Raw genomic sequence first — 25,772 nt, 5'->3', positions numbered from 1 at the left:
GGGATTCATGTTAGTATTGCTTAATTCTAAGAGATAATTTTCATCTCTGACCATTTAATGGGTTTCCCCAGATTATATTTTTATTTGCATACAATTTACTTTGTTGAATCAGATTCTTTTCCAACAAAGTGAGTAAGATCTAAAATTTTGAATTGGAATATTTGGAATTTTTGAATGCCCAAAGTAGATATTTTCTGTTGCAAATACTTTGGCTCATGGTTTTATCCAATTTGGAAATGAATTCTACACTACCTTATATCCTATAATTATTTCTAATAATACTACAAATTCCTAGAGGAGAGTAACCATATCATGGCTCTGGGAGTGTGGCCAGGACTAACAATATTTGCTGAATGGAATTTAAATTATGGTTGACCTTGCTACTCCCTAAATGGGAAGCATTAGAACTAATTGTTAAGCATCAATCCAGAGCAAGGCAGACTTCTGTGAGAAATCTGCTTCTACCACTAATCTTGGGCAGGTTATATAAACCAACTAAGCCCCATGGCCCTCATTAGAAAATGGGGATGCTAATGCCCATCTCTAAAGCCCTTTATAAGAATTAAATGAGAAGCCTGGTATATGGTGAGAATATAATAAGTGGTAGGTCTTATTATCAAGACCACTTTCTTGGGTCTTTCGTGACGTCCTTCTGTCTTCTCCTATATTAATGTGATGTTTCTTTTCACTGTCACAAACTGAAAGATCAGAGTTCCAGAGCAAATTGCCCATGGAGCAGCCACCACAGAGGGCCTTGTGTTTGCTGAAAATAATTGAATAAGTATTTGCAATAGTGCTGACTGTATAATGGAGAGAGTTGATTCTTTTCTCAATTTTATTTTGTTTAGTGTTAACGTTGGTTGGTGAATAATGGCTACTTCAAATTAGATATTACTTTGAATAATTAGATTCCCTTTATAAAGCTATGATAAATTAATTACTGCTACAGGAAATCAAACTTTTTAAAGGGCATAAAATAGGACTCTGAATGCTTCAGATAGTTCTCTAAACTGGGTTTGTTAAATATTACCCGTATTTATCAGAGAGGCAAAATTAACCCCGGTTTTGAGGGATATAATAGCATTTAAGAATTCAATCAGATGATCTCTTCAGGCTAACAATGAGCAAAATAAAAACTAGAACACCTGCCATTTATGACCAAAATCTCAAGAGATAACTGTAATGCTAGATGCATAGTTTTGACACACTGAGTTTTTTAAAGCAAATTTTCATCTGCTTATGTTATTCCTAAAGCTGAGAATATTAAAGTATTTAAAAAGAGGTCTGCTTGTTTCTCTCATTATATAATTATGACAAAGAAAAAAGACCATCCTTTTGTAAACTTCTCAGCTTCCTCACTTCAATGGGTTTATTATTTGAGCAGAAATTGTAACTTACCAGGGAGATTGTAAACAGCATTCTCTGATTCTTTTTCCTATAACTTCCTTTTTTTTTTTTTTTTCCGTAAGCACATAGTACAGAACTTTTAGAAAAAAAATTTTTAGTTGTTATTTTTCTTTTTGTTTCTCATTGAAAAACCAAAAGCAGTGTGGGCAGGGGGCCATGCCACCTTCACCAAGGCTGGACTAAGAATGTGCCATCAGGGAGGACTCATAGCTATTGGAAGTTGGTCACACCCAAGGTTGTTGAACCCTAAACATGGGAATGTGGACAACTGGGCAATAAGAAATACGTAAATGTCTATTATGTGCCTAATTTTAGTCAGACTTGTATGGCTATTGCAGCATTTATGCATGGCGGTAATTCTCAGTCTAAAGAATAGCACCTGGCACACAGTGGGTGCTCAGTAAATATCCGCCAAATAAACAATGCAGAGCTAAAGCAGGACAGCAATTATCATGCCTCAAAACAGGGGAGGTCTGAGTCACTTCCTGCCTGAGAAGCCAGAAGAGGGTTTTTCTCTCTGAAAGTACAGTAGTTGATTCCGAAGTAGGAACCAAATTAAGCAGAAACATTGATGCACATGACTTTAAAAACTGTTAAGTTTTCATTGTACTTTTTCTTCTCACAAAGGACTCTAGAATAATAGAATGTACAGATAAGGAAAGAGAAGAAATATGTTAAAAGAAACACTGCTATGGCACAGGTACATAATTTTTCAGATGATTATCTATGCATACCATATAATTAACATACTTTTTTTTCTTTTACAAAAACTGGAACCATACCATTTTGTAATTTTTTTGCTTTATCACCAGATAGTCCCTTGCCACATTATTTCAATAAGAATGTATATACCAGATGTATGTACACGAATTTATTTACTCACATCCCTGTTGCATGTTAAGAAAATACTGCAATGAACATGTGATACCCATCACAATAGAATACTTAATAGATTAAAGTGATCTCTCAACTATAAAGAACTTGCCTTAAGTTACTTTTCCTGAAGTAGCAATGGGACTGACCGTCATTCACTGGAGAGAGAAGAGGAGTCTGTGTCTGCCCAGGGCAGTGCTAACTGGCGGGTGAAGAAACAAAACCCAGGGTTCCCGGTACTTGAGCAACAGAGGACACATTGTTATCAGAAAATCAAGTTAATTTTTCGAAGCTGAAAAGAACTTTAGAAATAGGCAATTGTTATATCCTCAACTAACTCTTAAGGTTCCTGGAGAGGTTAAATGGGTTTTTTGTTTTGTGTTTTGAGACAGAGTCTTGCTCTGTCACCCAGGCTGGAGTGCAATGGTGTGATCTCGGCTCGCTGCAACCTCTGCCTCCCAGGTTCAAGCGATTCTCGTGCCTCAGCCTTCTGTGTAACTGGGATTACAGGCGTGTGCTGCCACGCCTGGCTAATTTTTGTAACTTTAGTAGAGACGGGGATTCTCCAGTAGAGATGTTGGCCAGGCTGGTCTCCAACTCCTGACCTCAAGTGATTCACTATCCTCGGCCTCCCAAAGTGCTGGGATTACAGGCATGAGCCACCGAGCCCAATCTAAATGTTTTTTGCTGAAGCTAAATTTTAGATGGCCTCTTAAATCTCCTCACCTTGTAATTTTGGTAGGTTTCTGCAACCACACAGAGGTTTAACACTTTTATAATTCAAGACTCTGGATAAATGGAACTTTGGTCCCCACAACCACATTCCAAGTTCAAGTGTGGCTAACCTATGCAAGTCTTTCAACAGCGTGCTCCTAACAGATTCTGCAGTCTTTAGCTCAAAATCCCCGTCCAAACCTAGAAAACATGCCAAGTGAAAGAAGCCAGACACAAAAAAACACATATTGAATGATTCCATTTATATAAAATGTCCAGAATAGGCAAATCCATAGAAACAGAATGTACATTAGTGGTTGCCAGGGGCTGAGAGAAAGGAAAATAGGAGTAACTGCTTAATAGGCATAGGGCTTCTTTTTGGGGTGATGAAAATACACAGTCCCTGACTTATGATGATTCAGTTTGCCTTAGGATGTTTCAACTTTACAATGATGCGAAAGTGATACACATTCAGTAGAAACCATACTTCAAGTACCCATGCAATCACTCTGTTTTTCACATCCAGTACAGTATTCAATAAATTCCATGAGCAATTCAACACTTTTTTTTTAATATAAAATGGACTTTGTATTAGACGATTTTGCTCAACTGTAGGCTAATGTAAATGTTTTACGCACATTTAAGGTACGCTAGGCTAAACTACGATGTTCAGTAGATTAGGTGTAATAAATGATTTTTAACTTATTTATTGAGTTTTTTTTTTTTTAATGTAATCCCGTTGTAAATTGAGGAGCATCTGTATTCTATAATTAGATAGTGGTTGATGGTTGCACAGTATTGTGATTAAACAATTGCTGAACTGCACACTTTAAAATGGTGAATTTTATGTCATGTGGATTTTATCTCAAGTGAATTAAAAAACAAAAAACTGTCCAGCCTATGTCAATGAAGATAAGAGACCGAACCACCAGATGGGTGAGTGGAGATTGCTTAAAGAGTAGCCCCATTGTGAGCTCTTCCTGGGGAGGACACACAGTACCTCCTGCAGAATACTCCCATTCTATACCTCCATTTCCAGCCAAGTAGAGGGAGCGTCCAGAGAAACATGCCACAAGTTGACACATGCCTCCTGGAGTTCAGAAAGCACAGGAGCTGGAGTCTGAGTTTTCCCTGAAAATATATCTCCATATAACGAAACACACAGGATTGGGTGAGAGATCTGGTTCTATAAAAAATCTTAGGCAATTTACAAAAACCAACTGGAGGAGGCCAAGAGAACAGGATGCTGTAGGAGCTGAGTGCACTTCCATAGTTGCTGGGCAAAGGTATGTTTTTCTTGTGGGTTCAAGCTAAGTCACACTGTAAACATCCTAAGAGTGCTGCCCGCCAGAGTGAGGAGACGCCACAGGAAGCTCCTTATGCAGCAATCAGTGACCCAGTAAGCTCCATCTCCAAAGAACACTCAGCGTGCCTCACGCCAAAAACAGAGGCAACAAGGTATCTGCCAGTGCATCAATTCCACCTGATTACAGGGCGCAGGGTAGAATCAAAGGAGATAAAGAATGTGAAAGTCCTTCTTAGGACATAAAGTGCTATTGAAGTGTTAATTATTAGTAAAAATGACTTAGAATCATCAAACATGTGCTATCTCATGTCTCTAATTCCTTAAATCTTTGATTATAACCTGAGAAATTATGGAAATCACAGGGCTAGAACTCCTGTGATTTCATCACCTCAAATTACTGCCTCAGGCAGAAGGTATTTCCAAACCCAGTTAGACACTCACATGACCACACACCCTTCTCAGTACACTAGATTCAGAATTATGTCAAGTGTCAAGCCACATTCTACTATCCCTTGGAGTCTTTACTGAATGGTCAAAACTACCAATGTATTATGTCATGTGGAAGAGGCCAGAGGAATATCTATCGCATCCTATTTTAAACTCCTAAGAAGGCAACTCAACCATCTGTCTTGGCAACCCATTCCAGGTTGAAACCACCCTGGCAGAAACGTCTCTCTTCTGTTCAATCTAAATCCTTCAAATAGAACCTCGAGATAATTGCATCCCATTTCATTTTCAAATAATTTGGAACACAGTTGTTTACCATCTGGGTTATAGGATTATATAATGTCACAGGGCTGTGGTGAGCAATAAATGAAATAATGCATGTAAAACGCATAGCTCAGTGTCTGGCATATAATAATGGCTCAGTACATATTTATTATCACCATCATTACATGTGTTAGTAGTCTGTCCGTCACAAGCGACATACTCACAAGTCAAAATAATTTAAGCTAAAAAGGGGGGTGGGGTGGAAAATATAATTAAAAAGGAAGTAAAAGTATGCAGTGGCCTTCAGGTACTACCAGATCCAGGACTCAAATAACATTTACAGGCTTCCTCTTTCTCTTTCTTCCCCTTCATTTTTAAGACAAGCTTTCAAAGCGTAAAAGGCAGGATAGCAACCAGCAGATTCAGGTGGCGTAAACCGTTATCTTAACCACTTTGAATAGGCTCCCTGTTCATCAGTTCATTTATCAAAAATTTATTGAATGTGTTAAGCAGGGTTCTAGGAGCTGAGAATACAGTAATACCCAAAACAGATAAAACTGCTATCCTCTTGGAATTTATCTTCTAGTGAAAAGAGGGAATCTGTTAGAAGAAGGAGAAAGGATGCTAGAAAGATAAAAATGCTATCCTCCACAAAATAAGGTCACATCTTATACCTTAAGATCAACTATTACCTTTCTTTTCTCCCAGTTGGTAAACTCAATCTTTTTACAACCTTCTTCCCCCTCACAAACATGTGAAACCCCCCCAATCAGGTCTTCAAATGGATAAATAGCCTTGTCTATGGATTTTGAGTGCATTTAGTTTACTTTTGCTGTGTAATCTCCGCATAATGTTTTTACAGTATGCCTGTAGTTATAACTTTCTTGTTTCAATTTTTTTGAATCACTTATTTTTTTTAGACTATTTTTGCATTAAATACAGGTCTTTCTTCTGCCTTCATGGTTTCCTTAAAATACTATGTTAATTAATTAGTAAAATCCTGCAAAAACCTGGTCATTTATTAGTCATTTAAAAAATATTCCTCCGAGCAATTTTAATTCTATTCCTCTGTATTAACTATCCAAACTCTATAAAATTGAAGGCCTGGAGACCAAGTTTTTTTGAGAACCCCAGGAAGTGTGGCCTAATACTAGAAAATCTCAACTTCTGCCTCTCCCCTTGAAGTGCACAGTGAGAAAGGCTTGCATGAAGCATTTTAGGCTGTGTTCTTATGATAAAATTCAACTTTTCATGAAATAAATTAATCTGCATCAAGTTGTTTTCATCTGAAAATGTCTAGATTTATTAGTGCTAGCCCGGCTTTAATCCACAAACAATTCCATTTAAATTAGGCGTTGTTCTAACAGATCTGCCTGACCACAACAATGACTCATGGACCGTGTAGGAAACAACTTTCACTAAGTTCCAGATTGCTCAAGTGAAAAGGTGAGCAGGGGAGGGGAGGAAGAGTTGGTTGTACTCATCATTTTTATCTATCCTGCCCCAACTGTTCTCTCAATTTGGTTGCTTTTCATTCCACTGTGGTTGGCATCTTTTGTCAGGGCAGTAATTTATTTCTTTTAATCCGGATATAATGGCCAAGAGGGCCATTTGGCTCACTCAAATCCCATCGTTAAAACTTATCTTGGAATTAAACAAAAATGGATTTTTAATCGTAGAGCTCATCAGCCTCATAGCCTCCACCTCATTTCTGAATGGCCTTGTTCGGCTTGCACCTTCTGTGCTTGCCAAACCAAAGCGCCCTGGTCGGCTGCAGCATCTCTGGAAGGGATGAAGAGCCTCCGCGCACACGCCCCTTACGTCCCTGTCCCGCACGCGCCACAAGCACGCTTGCAAAAGACGCGGAGGTGGCGGAGACAAAGACAGAGGAAATGAGAGAGAGAGAGAAGAGGGAAAGGAAAAGAGAAAAAAGAAAAAGAAAAAAAGGTCTGCTCTGGGATTATTATTATTATTTGGGTTAATACCCTTATCTTTGCATTCCAGCCGGAAGGTCGGCTCCAAGCCTTCTTTCCTGCCCTCCTCCTTCTTGAATTGGACACCATCCCTGTTGCCGCCTCCTGAGTTAGGAAAGGGATAGAACTTTCCCAGGGAGGTGAGGGGTGTCCCCGAGGCGATTTCTCCGGTTACTTCTTCCCGGCAGAGATCCCTGTGGAGAGGAAACGTCCCCGACTTCCCTCCCCGCGACCTCCTCCCCAGATGCGAGCGGAGACGTCAGGCTGCTTCTGGGTTTATTTTGTAAACCCAGACAGTCAACTGCACTGGGCGCCGGGAAAGCCTCCTTGGCCCTCGCCCCAAAGCAAAGCTCTAAGAGGTCCGGGGACTCTGGCCTGGGTGGGGAGAGAGACGTGACCTGTGCGGCCGCCGCGAAATGGGTCTCCAAAGGTGAGACCCCTCCCTCAGTGGTTGGGCGTGTCCCCTTTAGCCTTCCTGGACCCCGTTACTGCCCGGCTTGGAGCTGGAGGAAGGCACGTAATTGGTAGGCGAGTGGGTTGGGGCGTCTTGACCCTAGGACGAGAGTCTGGGCCTCTGGTGTGGACCCCTGCCTCCTTCCCGCTCTGCGCGGCCGTTCTAGAGGTCCGGGTGGGCGCTGGAGGAGGAAGGCGGGTGCAGGCGGCGGGGCCGCGGGGCGGTATGAGGGGGCGCCGGCCGCCTCTCGGATTGGCTGCGCCGCCGCCCCCTCTGCACCGCGCGCCCCCCACCACGCGCCCAGCCGGCTCCCTCCCGCAGGCTGCGAGCTGCTGCCCGCAGGAGGCAGGACGCGCAGGGGTGGGACCGGCCCCCCAGCCCCTCTCCCGGACCCGGGCGCGCGGGAACCCCGGGTCCTGCAGCCTCCCGAGTGCGGAGAGGCGGGGCCGCCCGCTGCCGCCCAGCTGTCTGCGCCCCCTCCCGCGGCCCCGGCTCCGGGAGCGGGGCGCCCCGCGCACGGGCACACGGCGGCCAGAGCGCCGAGGCGGTACCTTCAGCCTGCAATGAGAGGAGCCCGGGAGAGCCCCCGGGAGCCAGCGAAGAGCTTGGCTGCTGCGTCCAGGGCTGCTGCTGCCGCTGCGGCTGCTTGAAACTCCTCAAAGTTGAGAGCCGGCGAGAGGCTGCCGCCCGCCGGGAGCCGGAGGGAAAGGAAGTCGGAAGGTGCAAGAGTGACGGACACGGACAGACGGACGCGCAGACCTTCGGAAGGCACCGCGTAGGCAGCCTCCCCGGAGCCCGCGAGGCTCCCCAGCTCCGTGAGTTGTTTTATGGATGGGTGGTTGCTAAGTATTTCCGTTTAATTGTTTGTAGGCTACGTTTGCGTATAGTTGTGTTTGTTGGAGGGAGTTAAAAAACAACAACAACGCAGGATGCACCTTAGGAAAAAATTGAGTTTCTGATGGTGGGTGAGACGGCGGTATGGAGAGAATGTGACTAAATTTTTACAAGCAGGACTAACCCAGGAAAGACGAAAGAATACATTTAACAGTGAAGAGGCAACACAGAGCTCCCTATTGTGAAATAAAATCCATTTCAAAAGTTATTGGAAAGAAAGTAAGGTATGGCTCTTATGGGTTAACTAGTGGTAGTCAGTTTCTGCTTTTTACCCCCTCTGAAATATTAATTGTTTGCCAGGTTCACTGGTGGGAGTCTGAGCCGGTGGAAAAGACACCGGGAAGAGACTCAGAGGCGACCATAATGTCGTTACGTGTACACACTCTGCCCACCCTGCTTGGAGCCGTCAGACCGGGCTGCAGGGAGCTGCTGTGTTTGCTGATGATCACAGTGACTGTGGGCCCTGGCGCCTCTGGAGTGTGCCCCACCGCTTGCATCTGTGCCACTGACATCGTCAGCTGCACCAACAAAAACCTGTCCAAGGTGCCTGGGAACCTTTTCAGACTGATTAAGAGACTGGACCTGAGTTATAACAGAATTGGGCTTCTGGATTCTGAGTGGATTCCAGTATCATTTGCAAAGCTGAACACCCTAATTCTTCGTCATAACAACATCACCAGCATTTCCACGGGCAGTTTTTCCACAACTCCAAATTTGAAGTGTCTTGACTTATCGTCCAATAAACTGAAGACAGTGAAAAATGCTGTATTCCAAGAGTTGAAGGTTCTGGAAGTGCTTCTGCTTTACAACAATCACATATCCTATCTCGATCCTTCAGCATTTGGAGGGCTGTCCCAGTTGCAGAAACTCTACTTAAGTGGAAATTTTCTCACACAGTTTCCAATGGATTTGTATGTTGGAAGGTTCAAGCTGCCAGAACTGATGTTTTTAGATGTTTCTTATAACCGAATTCCTTCCATGCCAATGCACCATATAAATTTAGTGCCAGGAAAACAACTGAGAGGTATCTACCTTCATGGAAACCCATTTGTCTGTGACTGTTCCCTGTATTCCTTGCTGGTCTTTTGGTATCGTAGGCACTTTAGCTCAGTGATGGATTTTAAGAACGATTACACCTGTCGCCTGTGGTCTGACTCTAGGCGCTCGCGTCAGGTACTTCTGCTCCAGGATAGCTTTATGAATTGCTCTGACAGCATCATCAATGGTTCCTTTCGTGCGCTTGGCTTTATTCATGAGGCTCAGGTCGGGGAGAGACTGATTGTCCACTGTGACAGCAAGACAGGTAATGCAAATACCGATTTCATCTGGATGGGTCCAGATAACAGACTGCTAGAGCCAGATAAAGAGATGGAAAACTTTCACGTGTTTCACAATGGAAGTCTGGTTATAGAAAGCCCTCGTTTTGAGGATGCTGGAGTGTATTCTTGTATCGCAATGAATAAGCAACGCCTGTTAAATGAAACTGTGGACGTCACAATAAATGTGAGCAATTTCACTGTAAGCAGATCCCATGCTCATGAGGCATTTAACACAGCTTTTACCACTCTTGCTGCTTGCGTGGCCAGTATCGTTTTGGTACTTTTGTACCTCTATCTGACTCCATGTCCCTGCAAGTGTAAAACCAAGAGACAGAAAAATATGCTACACCAAAGCAATGCCCATTCATCGATTCTCAGTCCTGGCCCTGCTGGTGATGCCTCCGCTGATGAACGGAAGGCAGGTGCAGGTAAAAGAGTGGTGTTTTTGGAACCCCTGAAGGATACTGCAGCAGGTCAGAACGGGAAAGTGAGGCTCTTTCCCAGCGAGGCAGTGATAGCTGAGGGCATCCTAAAGTCCACGAGGGGGAAATCTGACTCAGATTCAGTCAATTCAGTGTTTTCTGACACACCTTTTGTGGCGTCCACTTAATTTGTGCCTATATTTGTATGATGTCATAATTTAATCTCTTCATATTTAACTTTGTGTGTGGTCTGCAAAATAAACAACAGGACAGAAATTGTGTTGTTTTGTTCTTTGAAATACAACCAAATGGTCTCTTAAAATGATTGGTAGGAAATGAGGTAAAGCACTTTAGTTCCTCAGTCTGCCAGAGAAAGATGGGGTTGTTTTCCAAAGTTTCAGTTCTAGATAACAATATCTTAGTCTTTAGCACTATTGATAATTTCAGAGCAGGCCCAGATGTGATATGACTCCCATTGTCCCTTTATTTAGGATATTGAAAGAAAAAATAAACTTTATGTATTAGTGTCCTTTAAAAATAGACTTTGCTAACTTACTAGTACCAAAGTTGAGTTATTTTAAAGAAAAACACTAGTGTTCAATTTCATTTTTAAAAGATGTAGAAAGAAGCATCAAGCATCAATTATAAAGCCTAAAGCAAAGTTAGATTTGGGGATTATTCAGCCAAAATTACCATTTCAGACCACAATGAATAGACTACACTGATAAAATGTACTGGATAATGCCATATCCTATATGATGTTATAGAAATAGTGCAAGGAAAGTACATTTGTTCGCCTGTCTTTTCATTTTGTACATTCTTTCCATTCTGTATCCTTGTACAAAAGATCTCATTGAAAATTTAAAGTCATCATAATTTGTTGCCATAAATATGTAAGTGTCAATACCAAAATGTCTGAGTGACTTCTTAAATCCCTGTTCTAGCAAACTAATATTGGTTCATGTGGCTTGTGTATATGTAAATCTTAAATTATGTGAACTATTAAATAGACACTACTGTACTGTGCTTTGGACATTTGAATTAATGTAAATATATGTAATCTGTGACTTGATGTTTTGTTTTATTTGGCTATTTAAAAACAAATCTAAAGTGTTTTATGTTATCAGATTATGCTATTTTGTATAAAGCACCACCGACAGCAAATCTCTCCAAAATTCTAATAGTAAAGTTGATTTTTTTAAAGGGGGAGGGGAAGGCTTGAATGTGTTCTAGATCAATTTACACCTTGTGTATGACGTTTTACTCTGATATCATTACGCACTTTAACCAGATCCAGAAAACACTTAAACTCTTAATTTGCAACAAGTGAGAGCCCAGGGGACCTCCTTATTATCCTGTCTCTGCTTTGAGGCAATCAAGTGCCCCCTCTCTGAACCTAGGTTCCCTCAACTGTAAAACAAAGGTTTCAGACCAGATGGTGTTTAAGGTTTCTCCCCATACACCCCATCACTCCCCATACTGGAATGAATGATCTCTTGGTGGTCTTAGCATCATCACAGGCCTATACTTGCTTTCTGAAACTATCACATACTGAAGGAATGCAGAATGGGATTAAGATGACTAGCACAGCAGTGTATAGCTTAAAGGGATGTTCCACATCATCCCTCCAGCTCCTCCTCTTTTCTCGGGGACAAATGAGGCCCAGAGAGAATACTTTGTAAGGTCAAACAGTGGCAGGGATAGAAGGAGAGCTAGAGTTTAGCATTCTCCCTGGTGAAGATCAGAGGTCCAAAGAAACTTTCGACTCCTTTTCAAGGGATGGGCATAAAAAGTGATCAAAACATGGCAAAGGAGAATCAAAGATTGATTCTCCTGGGGCTAAGAAAGAAGATAATTTTTAAAGGATGGGAGTGGGCGCAGTGAAAAATATTGCAGATAAGTAGATAAGGATGGAAGATCAACCACTGACTTTGGCAGTAATGGTTTTCTGTGAACAAATCAGTAATAATAATAGTAATAACGATAATAATGGATGCATGGTGAGGGTTCCCTAAGTGCCATGTGGGGCTTTCAGTGGCAGACTAGGGAGCGGGAAGTTAAGGAACAAGTAGCCAGGAGGTGTCCTTTTAGGGAACAGTATGTAGACCTGCTGCTCGGTAGCATTGAAAAGTCCTTATTGGATGGTGTTAAAAATTACTGGCCTTGCCCCTTAAACACCAGCCTCACCCTTTAGACAATATCCTTCAGAGTCAAAGATGTTACAAGCAAGCATTTTATTCTGCTTACTGCCATTAAAATAATTAGGAAGAATTCTGTGATTTGTGTGACCTTGGAAATCATCACCTCTTCTTACTGTATAGAAACATAGACTCAAGAGATGCTGTGATTTGTTTAGGATCATACAGCTAGTCTGGACACAAGGAAAACCTCTTGATCCATGAAAGCTCTCCAGCAATGGAAAGGGCTGCCACAAGGGGCCATGAATACTCCAGGAATGTTTTATAGAGCTGGGACCATCCTCTGACAAAGAAGTTGGAGAGAGGATCCCTGAATTAAATCTTTTTCAGAAGGGATCTCTAAGGTTCTTCCATTCTTCAAATCCTTGATCCAATGAAAGTAAGTGTTGCATTTGGCAGGGAAATATGGACAGTGCTAGGAGTAGGGAATGGCTTTCTGGCAAAAGGATAGGATGAGCTGAGATAGAAACTAAGTTACTTATAACCAAAACAAACAAACAAAAAACGAAAGAAAATCCCAAATACTGAAAAGCAAAGCTGTGTTTTGAGCAAAAGTAGGAAGGAATGTTGATTTAAAAAAGTAAGAAACTGAATGTTATAATGTAGACTTTTAAGTTCTTGGATGTATCAATTTTTTGATAGGAGCCTGATCACATATATTTTAAATATAGGAACAAAAGTAATTTATCCTTTTACAATTTATCTCACTGAGACCTTTTATATAATTTTCTTTCCAAGTAATAATCTAGATTTATGTAACTGAGTTTTTTTTTTAAGCCACTTAGTATTTTTTATTATATAGTTGTGAGAGGTGGAAACTCACTGGGTAAATCAATCAAAGTTATAGAAGTGAAATTTTCCAAGGCTTAGGGTATTTTTTATTTTAATAAAGACATTGGGTCCACTATTCCCTATACACATATGATAATATATTCTATAGTTGTGAGTTAAAATTTTAAAGACACTTTCAAGATCTAGAATCTGAAAGAAGCACCTAAAAGATTTTCTTATTTATAATTAATTTCTGCATTAGTCCTCACTGTTCAGTCTAGAGACATTAAAATATATTCATTTTTTAGCTTTAATTGCTTGAATTATTTGCACAGAAAAATGTTTTTATGTTTTTAAATAAACATTTTCCTAACATTAATCAAAAGGGACGTAGATGAAACTTATGGGGATGGAAACATAAGAAGAACAGGAAGACACATTACCAGTTCAAATTCTGAAAAGATATTTGATTTGGGATCATCCTGCGAAGCACTATTTAAACAGGATACAGCCAAAGCATCCTACAGCATCATCGCTTTTCCTTTGCCATAACTGCTACTAGCTTGGTGTCGCCTTCCAGTGGCATCTAGTTTACCAAATGATCTAGCAGTAAGTTCAAAACTGGGTTTCTCAGTAGACTCTCAGGGAAAAGTTAAAGAAGCAGGAGTTTCCAGCAGCTACCACCTGCACACTTCTCAACCAGAGATTCGGATTCAAGATGTTTGGGATAAGGTCTGCCCAACTGCTTTTTTTTTTTTTTTTTTCTAATTTACTGTGCCATTCTGATTCTACCTATTCTGATTCTACCTATTGTGATGAAACATCCTGAAATGGCACCATAGCAAATTGTGTATTTGAGGCTTTGTCAAAATACATTCCTCTTACTTGCTAATGCATTTATTAATAAAAAGAAGAATCTTAGCCCTCTAAAAATATTCTCACATACTAGAAAAACAGAAGAGTTTGATTCATGGACACTAAATGAAACATAGAGTAAACTGGTTGTAATTTATGACTTATATTTTTCTAAACTGGGGAACATGGAATAATTACTTTGAGATGACTGTATCCCTGATTCTTTCATCTGTTAAAACTGTTTCTAGTTTGAAGCAGCTAAAACAGATTGGGTTCCTAACAATGAGCTTTGGAGCTTTCAAACTTGATTAGATTATAGTAACATGAGGACATAGTCCATGGATGTTTGAGTGCAGATTTCGTCTACAGAGAAGCAAACTCTTTGCTTCTCCAAAGTATTAGAAGAATAGTTTTTAAAGAAAGCACAAGATTCTTTTCATGATTCTCTTATTCCTCCCTGCCCAAGAGCCAGCCCCCTGATTCATGACTATAATATGAAAGTTAGTGTGGAAAATGATGATTAATTTGCCCTTGCAAGTATTATTGGATGGTAATATATAAAAAGTAGAACTAAAAAGTATTATAATAACCTCTTGAATAATTTAGAGGACTGCTTAAGCGGCCATTGTTGCTTGTGGATAGATGCCAGGGAAAGAAGCTCTTTTACAATAAGGACCAGAGTATAGAAAAATAGGCATTTTGTCAATTGTAAAATGTGCATATGACATTTATACTGGTTTTAATTTATTAAGCACCTACTAAATACCAGGGACACTGTGTGAGATAGTTTTTATTTATTATCATTCCTTGTTATAGTAGCCTTAAAAGATGGGAAATATTACTCTGTTACAGATGGCAGAAAACAACTCAGAAAGGATAAATCGTTTTCCCAGGTGACTGAGTTAATAAGCTGTTTTTATCATGATAATTATTTTAAAAATATCTCTCCATAGTACTCACATAGACGTTTAACCAATAGAATGACTTTGTAAAGCATGGGTGAGAAGCAAGTTCTCTATAAATGTAAGAGTTGAATGAACTAATGCTCGCAGCAAGTCTGGGGAGAACAGAAATGGAAGGTCAGGGGATTATAAATCATAATAAAGGTGAACATGTTTTTTTCCCCTATAAAATACAATGTGTTACTAGTAGCAAAATTTGAAATCTACCTAAGAAGATACGAGCTTGGTAAACTATTGGCTCCAGCCTATTGGCTCTTTGTAGTCCAGTTGCACTTCACACATGAAATTGCCTAATATGCAAAACAAATATCTGCTTTATCATTATAAACAATATGTCAAAATATTGAAATGAATAAGTGTTTAATTTCAGTATTTTTAAATTCAAAAATGACCCGAATTTATGGGTAAACGTTCTATTTGAGGGAATATCAGAGAATTTGTTTTCAATTTCTAGGAAAGTGGCAGAGACAAGTCAGACCCCATGGGAGAATTTTCCAACTAATTTAAAAAATAGATTTCTCAAGATAATTTTAAAATTATTTCACAAGGTAGCCTCACTAGCTTACTTGATTAAACTTCCCTATGAGATCAGCAGAGTGTCAAATATATTTGTAGAAAATTTTTGTTGTGTCCACATGATCTTAGGGTCATGGAGTCAAGAATCTAGGATCAAGGGTGATCACTTTGGTGATGAATGGCTAGTAGTAACCCAGAGAAGATTATTGGGCATTGCTAGACACTGCCATAAATGATGTATAATAACCACTTTCTCCTCTTAAAGGAGATTACAGTACAACTGAGAGTAAACAAATAAACCTATTAAGAAATCAGAGTTAATCTATTTGTAACTATAATGGCCAGTAGGAGGTGAGAAGGGAATATGCTCAGAGATCTGGTTTTAACCAACTGGGCTAATGTGGTACAGGTTTACATACTACATAACCATCCCACAAATGCCGCAAATATTACCTTAGCTAGGATCTTGACTTGCAGCTAGCTGATGTTTTAGGGTTATACATTATCATTCTTAATCAAATCCAGAGGAGACAGGGACCTTAAAATTTTGCACTGGTCCTCTATCTATACGCACAGCCCTCACCTCCATACAGTTAGGCTGAAGCGTTTTAAATGTGTGTGTCCTAGCCATGCCATACAAAATATGAATAAAACCGATAATAACATTTCTTATGTGTAAGCTCCATGCTAATGGCTTTTTATATTTTATCTCCTATCTGTGAGGAGGATATTGTTTTTATGTCCATTTTACTAATGGAGACACTGAGGCTTAGTAATATTACGTGATTTGCCCAAAGAGCATGTAGTAAAGGAGTCAGGATTTAAACCCAGTTGTCTGGATTCAGAACCCAGTCTTTTCATGTCTATCATCTAATAAATTAAACTGCAATTCTTCTCAGCTCCACAAGAGGGCCTTGCTCATTATGTCCACTTTGCCCTCCTGCCTCCTTTTGTGTGGCTTGAGGCTACCTTTCCTTCAGTGGGCTGACTGTTTCCAGGATTCTACTCTGCCTTTCCGTGCTGCAGCTCCCTTAGTCCTAGCAGCTCACTGCTTTGGTCCTTAAGAAATGCTGGCTTATATTCTTCTGCCTCTCTTTACATTCCCCTCTTCCTGACCCAGATCCTCAACTTCTAGAGGATAAGTCTTCTATCTCTTTATCCAGTACCTAGCACATGGAATGTGTTTCCATGTCTTAGCTTTTTAATTCTATTCATTCGTTCATTCATTCATGCATTCCATAAATAATATTGAATACCTAATATGTGCCAGTCCCTGTGCTTGACGTAGAGATCAATGATGATCAAGCTGCTCCCAGGTTTCAAAGAGAGGCAGAAATATAGTTTTATCATGAGGCCAGTGCCCTGATATAGAAATGCCCAAATACAGGGAGGTCTGGGAAAGATTCCTGGAACAAATTATGCCCAAGTGGAGGCTTCAAGGAAGACTGTGTTTAGAGAATCTGCACAGCTGAAAATGCAGGAGATGGAAGGCAAGACTGTGAATTCCCAGGACCATGGGAATTCAACTAAAGCGACTGTCAGGAGACCTAGAGTGCCAGCATCCCAGTAACTGTCTTATAATGAGTCCCTTCAATAGTTTGATTACTAGACTCTTTGGATGGGGTCCAATGTGAAGCTTCCTTATTTCACATTCCTCTGTCTACACTGAAAATGTACCTGCCATGTATTCCTATTTCATAGCTCTTCAAGGAGGAAACATACTAAATCGGCTCATGTAAATGCTTACAGCATATTTTCCTAAGCTAAAAAGGGTTAGAAATATTAGCTTCTCTTGTGTAACATTGTGGGCTTAATACTGTAATGATGAAATAATCCTACTTAATTTAGTTATCACTCTATAGACCAAGAAATGTCTTAGAGCTAATGTTTACCCAGGCCTCACTGTAATTAAATTTACATTGCTAGCTCAGATATTGATCTGACTAAGCTAGTTTTATAAGAGTGAATGATTTGGGTGGGAAGAGGCAGAAAGATGTGATTTTCAAGGGGGGAAAAACATCAGACTGTCCTGAAGAATTAAATCACAATAGTTCAGGCTGCTTTTTGAGCATTTGTGTGCATTTTTGCCCGACTCTACCTGGTTAAATACTTCTCCAAAGCATTTTTGTTTGCACAAATCTTTCTCAAAGTCTAGGCTTGTAGAGCTATTGCATTTTTCTAAAATCTATTTTTTTAACTGTATTCCTTTTTCCAAAGAAAGTGTCTTGCCTGAGGTGAAAACACAATGCAAGGTCTGTGATGTGAAAGCCTAAAGAAGTTGTATTTTTTTATTTGTTCTCAGTTTTTTAATATTCATACTTAATTACAACCTTAGGGAAGCATTCAGCTCTCAATATGACCTACTTCAAATCAGCGGAGAAAATAGCAAATATCTCCCTTAAGCAACCATTTATAATAACTTTGACTTTTTCCCAAAACCCAGAGGAAATATAGTGCTTGTTCCTGGGCCAAGTTTGTCAGGAGCTATTTGTGTTAATAAATCTAACTCATATAAGGATTCAATTGAAAAAGCATATAATTGACTATTGTATATAATTTGTAATAAGGACCTTAATTAGGTCCTTATTACATAGTGATTTGAATGACAAATATATTATTACATTTTTTCTTGTTTAATTGGTCAATATTAAGCATCTTAGGAATTTGGCAAGGTTGTTGAAAATGAAATTATATACAGCCCCATACAAGGGCTGAGGTTTTCCTAAAGAACTGGAGCAGGTACTGCTCTGTAGGTATTTTCTACATATAGTGGCAAGGTGACTGGCTAATTCCCCTGCTATTTGTCACTCAGGGTATTCAGCTTTAAGTACCACACACTGGGGGAGATGGGAGTGTCATCTACCAGTATTAAGCATATCTCATACTTTCCTTGAATGTAGGGGCAGTTGCCAGAATTTCTGCCAGGCAATGAAGCCTCTTCCCACATTATCTAAAGATTTAGAGGAGATGGAGGCAGAGACATTTATGGGAAGTTTTTCCTGGCTGCATCTTCATCTCCTCTACTTATCTCTGGAAAAATGCTTGGAACACATGTTTATTATTTGTTACCAAACCACCTTAAAGATACTCAGCTGCAGATACTTGCCCTTCAGCCTCACCACACATACTGTCTTTTAAAAGCGTAGTGAGTCCTTTACGTGCCAGGTACTGAGCATTTTACTATCTATGGGCATTTCCATACAAAGTGTTCATATATGATGTAGAAATGCCTTCTAGGTTCTTCCCATGACCTTTCTCGTTTCAGTAAAATGGCAATTCCATTCTTCCGGTTGCTCAGCCCCAAAACCTCGGTGTCATCTATGCCTGATCTGCAGGAACATTCTCTTGGCTCTGCCTTCAGAATATACCTGGAGTCTGAGCTCTTCTCATCATCTCCACTTGATCCCACATCCTAGTCACCAGCTCCTCCCTGGATGATTGCAGCACCTGACTGGCCTCCCTGCATCCACCCGTCCCCTCCTGGGGTCTGTTCTTAAAGCTCAGGATCCCTCTGAGCAGAAGGCAGCTCATGTCCTTTCTCTGACTACTCACTGGAGGGACATGTGGAGATTTCAAAAACATCCCCAGGCCTGGGCTCCACCTCAGGATATTCTGATTCACTTGCTTTAAAAGCTCCACAGGGGGCCAGGCGCGGTGGCTCAAGCCTGTAATCCCAGCACTTTGGGAGGCCGAGACGGGCGGATCACGAGGTCAGGAAATCGAGACCATCCTGGCTAACCCGGCGAAACCCCGTTTCTACTAAAAAAAACACAAAAAACTAGCCGGGCGAGGTGGCGGGCGCCTGTAGTCCCAGCCACTCGGGAGGCTGAGGCAGGAGAATGGCGTGAACCCGGGAGGCGGAGCTTGCAGTGAGCTGAGATCCGGCCACTGCACTCCAGCCCGGGCGACAGAGCCAGACTCCGTCTCAAAAAAAAAAAAAAAAAAAAAAAAAAGTGCTCCACAGGGGATTCTAAAGTGCAGCGGTGGTTGAGCCCTTCCAAAGGTCTGCCTGTATCCACCTCCAGCCAGTTCTCCAGCTGCAGTTCCCGCCGCTCTGTCCCACCTCTCTTCTGCCAATCTCTGTGTGCACCAAGCTGGCTGCCCCTCAGGCTTCTGCCCCTCCTCTAAAACACTCCTATTCTGACCTGACTGGCTCGGCCTCCTTCAGGTCTGTGCTCAGCCTGGCCTCTGACCAGGTTAATTAAAGTCGATTCCCCAACTCTGTCCCAAGCCCACCCCACCCCACCCCATCCCATCTCACCCCATCCCATCTCCATCACATTCATCTCCATGTGACATCCTACATCTTTTATTACTATGTAAGTTCTACGAGGACAGGCATTTTTTATCTGTTTTGTTTGGTGGTGTATTCCCAGTGCTCAGAACAGAACCTGGCCCAGCAATGATAAATATTTGTCAGAAGAATGAAAGCCCAGGAAGGAGCTGTAAGAGCTCGCATCGTACTAAACTCTAAGGTGTGGAAAGGCCACAATAGGCATGTACTGTTTACAATATTGTTGATTTCCATGTGGCACATTTTCTGCTTTGCTCCATCGCTTGTGACATTCTTTACCTCCCCAAAAGAGCACACAAAGAGTTTTGCCATATTCAGTGATGAATAAGCTGTCTAAATACATCTAAGTACCCATTTAGCACGTATTTCCCAGTCGTTTGAGGCATCCCATTTGGTATTTATGAGAGGATGTCATGCTGAGTACAGAGAAGCAGGAAGCCTGATGCCTGTCTCCTCTCAGCATCTGCTAACAGAGTAATGCCAATTAGCACGTGTCAAGGGCCTAAAAGAAATCAGACTGGGCTGAAAAGGTATCAGGCAGTAGGCCTGACACAAATTTAATAAGCTGTCTCTTACCTTTGGAGCAGGTTTTTGTGGTTTTTTTTTTTTTTTTGAATCCAGTTCTGTCAAGAGGAATTTTGACTGCTTTAGTGAGTAAATGGCAGAGATGCAGTGTTTACCCAGCCAGAGATGACCTCTGTGGAGGTTGTGTAGTCTGACAGGCCAATTAACTGTTCTCCTGTTGATACTCAGAAACTTTCAGCAACTTCCATGGCAACGGTTTTTTTTTTTTTTTTTTTAAATTCCTGATATGAGGGGAAACCTCCATCACTAGAGAGAAAACCAAGCAAAAAAGAAACCTGAGTGGAGTGGGGTATGCAGTATGGGGACTGGCCACTCAGCATATCCAGCTACTGCAAAGGGGAGCATGGGGAGAATAAGTGTGTGATGGTGGATATGAAATGTTTTGTGAACTGTGAAATGCAAGGTGAAGACAACTATGAAAGTTGACACTGGGCCAGTTTCAGTGGCTCAGAAGTGGCTCACCACAGCTGAGTGGCCCTCTTACTTCCATCAGTGTTTCCAGAGCAACTACTTCTCCTCTGCCCCACCTCAACTCCTCTTTGTTTTCCATTCAGAGTCCATGTAATATTAAATCCAAAAGAGCGGCCGGCAGCATACCATTTCTAGTAGGTTAATCCTCTTGGCATGTTATGCTCTAAAGTGTTAAAGCAGTTTTTTCAGCTCTATGCCATTGTTATCTCATCAACCTAATTTCTGGCTATTAACAATAAAACCAATGAAGAAGAAGAGACCATGAAAAATGAGTAGCGTTATAACATTTATTGAGTACTTACCATGTGCCAGTCATTGTTTTAGGTGCATTCTCTGAGCTAACCCATGTAATCCTCCTAACAACCTCTGTGTTAGGATGACTGTGAAATCCACCTGACCTATGAGCAAACTGCACACCCGGAGATTTAGAAACTTGCCCAAGATCACACAGCTGGTAAATGGCACAGCCAGAATTCATACACATTGTTTCATTTCATCTAGACGACAACACCATGAAGTAAGTACTGTTGCCCATTTTACATATGAGAAAATTGAAAGAAATGAATTACTCACCCAAGGCCACGTGACTAGTACGTAGGAAGTTAAGATTAGAAACTGATTTATCTGGCTTCAAAACACTTGGCTGTCTTTCTTGGTTAAGATCCACTGTTTTTGATTTATTATTAACATTCTAATTTTGGAATAACCAGAACTTTTGTGGGAAGAAGGCATTCGGATATCATTGGGTGTTAGGTAAAGATCCTATAATTTTTGGCTTCATTTAAAAAAAAATAACCAGTACATGAAAATCTGAGCAGCAACATGTTAGAGCTGCCAAAAGTGACTGCTGTCGGCCCTGGTGACTGTATTCTGTGTTTGGCACAGTGCTAAATTCTTTGCTTACATAATTGTGAAGAGGTAAGCTATCCCTGTGAAGTAGACATTATTAGACCCATTTTCAGATGGGAAAATTGCCAGAAGTTATATAACATAGCTAGTGGGTAGCCAGGATGGGATCTGACCCCACATCTCTCGATCCCAAAGCCTGTGATCATTGCATGGCCACACAGTCCTCTCTTTACCAGTGATCAGTGCAAAGGCCACATGCTGATGGCCAGAAAACCTAACCACTCCATTAAAAAAAAATTGCAATGGAGAAATTAAGAATGCTTGTCATTGTGTTGGGGAACGTTTGAATATGAGCTCAAGAGCCAAATCCTTACCTGAGCTTGTCTGAATCAGTTTATCACACACAGCAGACTGGTTCTGTGGTCCCCACCAGCCATCTCAGGAAAGGATGCTGCTATTGGCCATGAGAAAGACCCTTTAAGATTGAAAATACTCATTGCAAATCTAACATTTCTGTTGGAAAAACAATTCCAAGAGCATATCCTACATGTACCACCTTGATACCTGTGCCAAAAAGTAAACAGTGAAGCCATTTGGTGCACGAGCTCTATTTTACACTCACAGACGTGTTAAGATTATTTTATTCATTTTTTTAAATGTTCACATTCATTCACTTTCTGGCAAGTTCCAGAATGCATACTGACAGCTGGATAAAATTAACTAATGTATACAGTAAAAATATTTCTAAAAATAGGAGCAGCATTATCATTTTGACAGCAGCCACAAAATTTATGTTCCTTTGCATTATTCATGTTTATAGTCTTATGATTGTTTTTATTCTCGTGGAAAAATGTCCACTGAATTTGGCACCAAGTATTGTTTGTTCTATTTAATTTTATCTCTTCTCCTTCCGTATCTGTCCTTCCTTCCTTCCTTCCTTCCTTCCTTCCTTCCTTCCTTCCTTCCTTCCTTCCTTCCTTCCTTCCTTCCCTCCTTCCTTCCTTCCTCCGTCCCTCCCTCCCTCTCTTCCTCCCTTCTTTTCTCCTTCCTTCCTTCCCTCCTTCCTTCCTTCCTCCGTCCCTCCCTCCCTCTCTTCCTCCCTTCTTTTCTCCTTCCTCCCTTCCTTTCTCCTTTCTCCCTTCCTTTCTCTCTCTCTCTCTCCCTCTCTGTTTCTTTCTCTCTCTCTGTCTTTTTCCTCTCTCTCTTTTCTTTCTTTTTTTATTAAAATACTAGTTTCAAAATAATTTAGTTCTAGTCTAAAAAAGTCTAGTCCTCCTCTCCCAGGCTAGTATATTTTTCAGAATCTCACAATTTGGAGTCTGCTAATATATGCCATTTGCAGTCTAAAAACACATTATGTTTTATCATTCAGCTCAATTTCTAACATTAGGTTTAAATCATTGCTATCACCAGTATTTCTTAAATGGTATGTAACCAGGAGAGATTACCCTTCTGTGTTACTCCTAAAGCTGTTGCCATTTCAGTAAATGCCAGGTTAATGGAGGGAGGGGGATAACCATATGCAATCCACCATGACTCCATTTCACCTACTCTTAAATGTTACTTTAAGATGTCATAAAATATCCCATAATATTATCAAAACTGACATTCTGAATCATGATAACTAATATGTTTCTGAGAAATACGTAACTTTAAGTTTGCAAAATAGGTATCTCGTTAATGTCCAGATTTTTTTTTAATGATAAGACAAATTTGTTGACAAAATGGGGCAACATAAAGCTCTACAATCATTGCAGGTCAAAGAATTTAATTCAGGTGTTTCTATTATCAATCTATTTTTTAAAAGCCTTTAAAAATAATAACAGAAGGCTGGGTGTGATGGCTCATGCCTGAAATCCTAGCAGTTTGGGAGGCCAAGGCGAGTGAATTCCTTAAGGTCAGGAGTTCGAGTCCAGCCTAGCCAACATGGTGAAACCCTGTCTCTACTAAAAATACAAAAATTAGCTGGGCATAGTGGCTCATGTCAGTAATCCCAGCTACTCAGGAGGCTGAGGCAGGAAAATCGCTTGAATCTGGGAGGCCGAGGTTGCAGTGAGCCGAGATTGCGCCATTGCACCCCAGCCTGGGGGACAAGAGTGAAACTTCATCTGAAAACAAAAATAATAGTTATAATAATAACTGAAACTACATTAATTCACCCTTTCCTAGTCTTCAAGCAGATTAACAGGTCAAAAATCAATGGTTTCACTCTTAGCTAGTTAAAGATGGCTCATATCATTAAGCAGAAACTTTTCCTAATGCAGAACTATTTACTTTTTATAAACAGAGAATACAACATCTTCCTCTGAGCACTTGAATTTGATAACCAAGCTTCTACACACCAGAGCATAATCTTAAACAACCTATCACTTTCTCTGGAGACAAATAATTTTTGTAGTGTTTTTTCTTTTTAAATTATGGCACCCTTTTTTCTAATTTTATTGTAGTTGTTGCCTATTCTCACTGATTAGATTGTAGTCACGAGAATTGATTATTTTAGAATAGCCATGGGCTTCAGAACATGCTATCCCAAAATATGGAAGCTTGGAATTTGAGAAAACAGGGGAAGCAGAGGCTATGCTCAACCTTCCCCAACCCTTCTCTCTTGAGAAAATATCCTCATTCAAGAAGCATCCTTCCTATACCTGGAGGGAAGGAACATTCTTATCTCTGAAGAGAGGTTCACAGGAAAGAATGTGAACAAACAGACCTTGCCAAATTCCCCCCTTTATTGCCATTAGATCATACTCTCTTTGTCTAATCATACCTCTCTATGACTATCTACCTCTTCATTAAACCTAAGCGTAAAAATACACAAGTTTACCTGTTTCTTTTTGTCTTAATTTCTGAAGGCCCCTGTGTCACAAAAAAAATTAAGTAATGTATATACTCTTCTCTTGTTAATCTGTGTTTTGTTTTAGGGACTTCTGCCATGAACCTAGGGATGGATGAGGAAAAGATATTTGTCATCCCCTGCAATGTGTTAAATTAAACAATGGGAAGCCATTGCTTTGGACTGAGCTTCTTCACCAGGCCCCAACAGACCAAACCAAAATGGAATCACTAATGCTAAAGTTCCATACCACCAAGCAAAAACTAAGTTGTTTTTCTGATCTTCCAAGAGAGAGCAATAATAGCCCAATTCCCAAACAGGCCAGTTTTAGCAGCATAATAGGGAAGTCCCCTCTGGTCTAATCTTTACAAGGAAAGTAGCTTTGAAACAATCTATCTGCTTTTTGTTCCTTCTTTCTGTCCGAAATACTGCCAGGTTGCCAAGTGGAGTTTTAGGAACCCTTCTGATTCTGAGGGCTGCTTTGATTTGGGAATTGTTCTTTGCTCACATGAACTCTATTAAATTTGTTTTAACTAAAGTTTTTAAAAAAATAAAATAGCATTAATATATATTTAAGTATTAGTATTTAAACAAATACTGGCTTTGGTCAAATACTACAGTAAGTAATAATTTTCTTTGAAATTTTTTTTTCTAGGTCAGTATACATCTTAGTTATTTTCACATCAAGACATTCAAATTGTAACTCTTAAATTTTATCTCTCTGCCCCCTCAGGTGTCTCCCAACAGCTCTCCTGTATTCTTCTGACATTGCTGTGACAGAGTGTCTTTTGAGACCCTGAATATGACCTGCCACCTAATAAACACTCATTTCCTATTTAATGTTCTTCAGCTATGTTAGTTCCAAGTAGGGAAATTAGATGCAGAACTAAATTTTGTCTTGCATAAAGCACTTATAATGGTGCAACTCTTCAGGATTGCAATCAAAATTCTCCTTGCAGCGTTGGGCAGCATTTCCAGTGTTATGCCCCATAATTCCTCCATCTAAGCAACCCATTCTAATCTGGCCTACTCAGATTCCTTAAAGAAAATGTAGCAGGATTTTTAAGGAATCAGCGAGACTGATGGGCTTCAGGAAGGTATTTATTAATTATTTTGGTGCACCAACCCAGTTGGATTAACATCCAAAGGACTGAACAAAGAGTTAGGTGACCTTTTAAGCATTTCATGGGGTAGGGGTGTTGGGGGGCCAGAGGTCTGTGCAGGGAGAAGCATACTACAGAAGTGACAAACAAAGGCAGTTATTCAGTTGAGACAGGCATTACATCACTTCTTACTTTTCAAGGAAAAACATGTTTTGCGACTTGAGTTTATCTGTCTAGTGACCTTGCAGCTCCACAGCTAGAG

The 25,772-nt window shown here is 40.5% G+C and overlaps 2 protein-coding genes across 4 annotated transcripts in view; one reads left to right on the top strand and one right to left on the bottom strand.

Moving 5' to 3' along the window:
• LOC144332655 (uncharacterized) overlaps positions 1-8,694 on the bottom strand; it is a 31,229-nt gene extending 22,535 nt beyond the window's left edge. The window contains exons 1-2 of the mRNA XM_077953092.1: positions 8,670-8,694; positions 6,997-8,090 (exon numbers count right to left, since the gene is read on the bottom strand). Coding sequence (XP_077809218.1) covers positions 7,429-8,090; positions 8,670-8,694 — 687 coding nt within the window. The 3' untranslated portion in view covers positions 6,997-7,428. The remainder of the gene's footprint in view (positions 1-6,996; positions 8,091-8,669) is intronic.
• Positions 7,054-11,145, top strand: AMIGO2 (adhesion molecule with Ig like domain 2). 3 transcript variants are annotated; one of them, XM_015151531.3, is made up of 3 exons: positions 7,054-8,253; positions 8,450-8,556; positions 8,633-11,145. In XM_015151531.3, the coding sequence occupies exon 3, from the start codon at positions 8,696-8,698 to the stop codon at positions 10,259-10,261; it is 1,566 nt and encodes a 521-aa protein (XP_015007017.2). In that variant the 5' UTR covers positions 7,054-8,253; positions 8,450-8,556; positions 8,633-8,695; the 3' UTR covers positions 10,262-11,145. The 3 variants fall into 3 exon arrangements, with proteins under 3 accessions (XP_015007017.2, XP_001093749.3, XP_077809317.1); XM_077953191.1 differs by having other exon boundaries at positions 7,277-7,414; positions 8,309-8,556; XM_001093749.5 differs by lacking the exon at positions 8,450-8,556 and having other exon boundaries at positions 7,213-8,253.
• The last annotated feature ends 14,627 nt before the right edge of the window (positions 11,146-25,772 follow it).

This window comes from Macaca mulatta, chromosome 11, assembly GCF_049350105.2.
Source record: "Macaca mulatta isolate MMU2019108-1 chromosome 11, T2T-MMU8v2.0, whole genome shotgun sequence".
Classification (NCBI taxonomy): Eukaryota; Metazoa; Chordata; class Mammalia; order Primates; family Cercopithecidae; genus Macaca; species Macaca mulatta.
The sequence above is the reverse complement of the archived record's forward strand: the minus strand, read 5'-3'. Positions and strand labels throughout refer to the sequence as shown.

What these genes read in the sequence shown, in the direction of transcription:
- AMIGO2 (XM_015151531.3), top strand. Translation starts at nt 8,696, where the DNA reads ATGTCGTTACGTGTACACACTCTGCCCACCCTGCTTGGAGCCGTCAGA.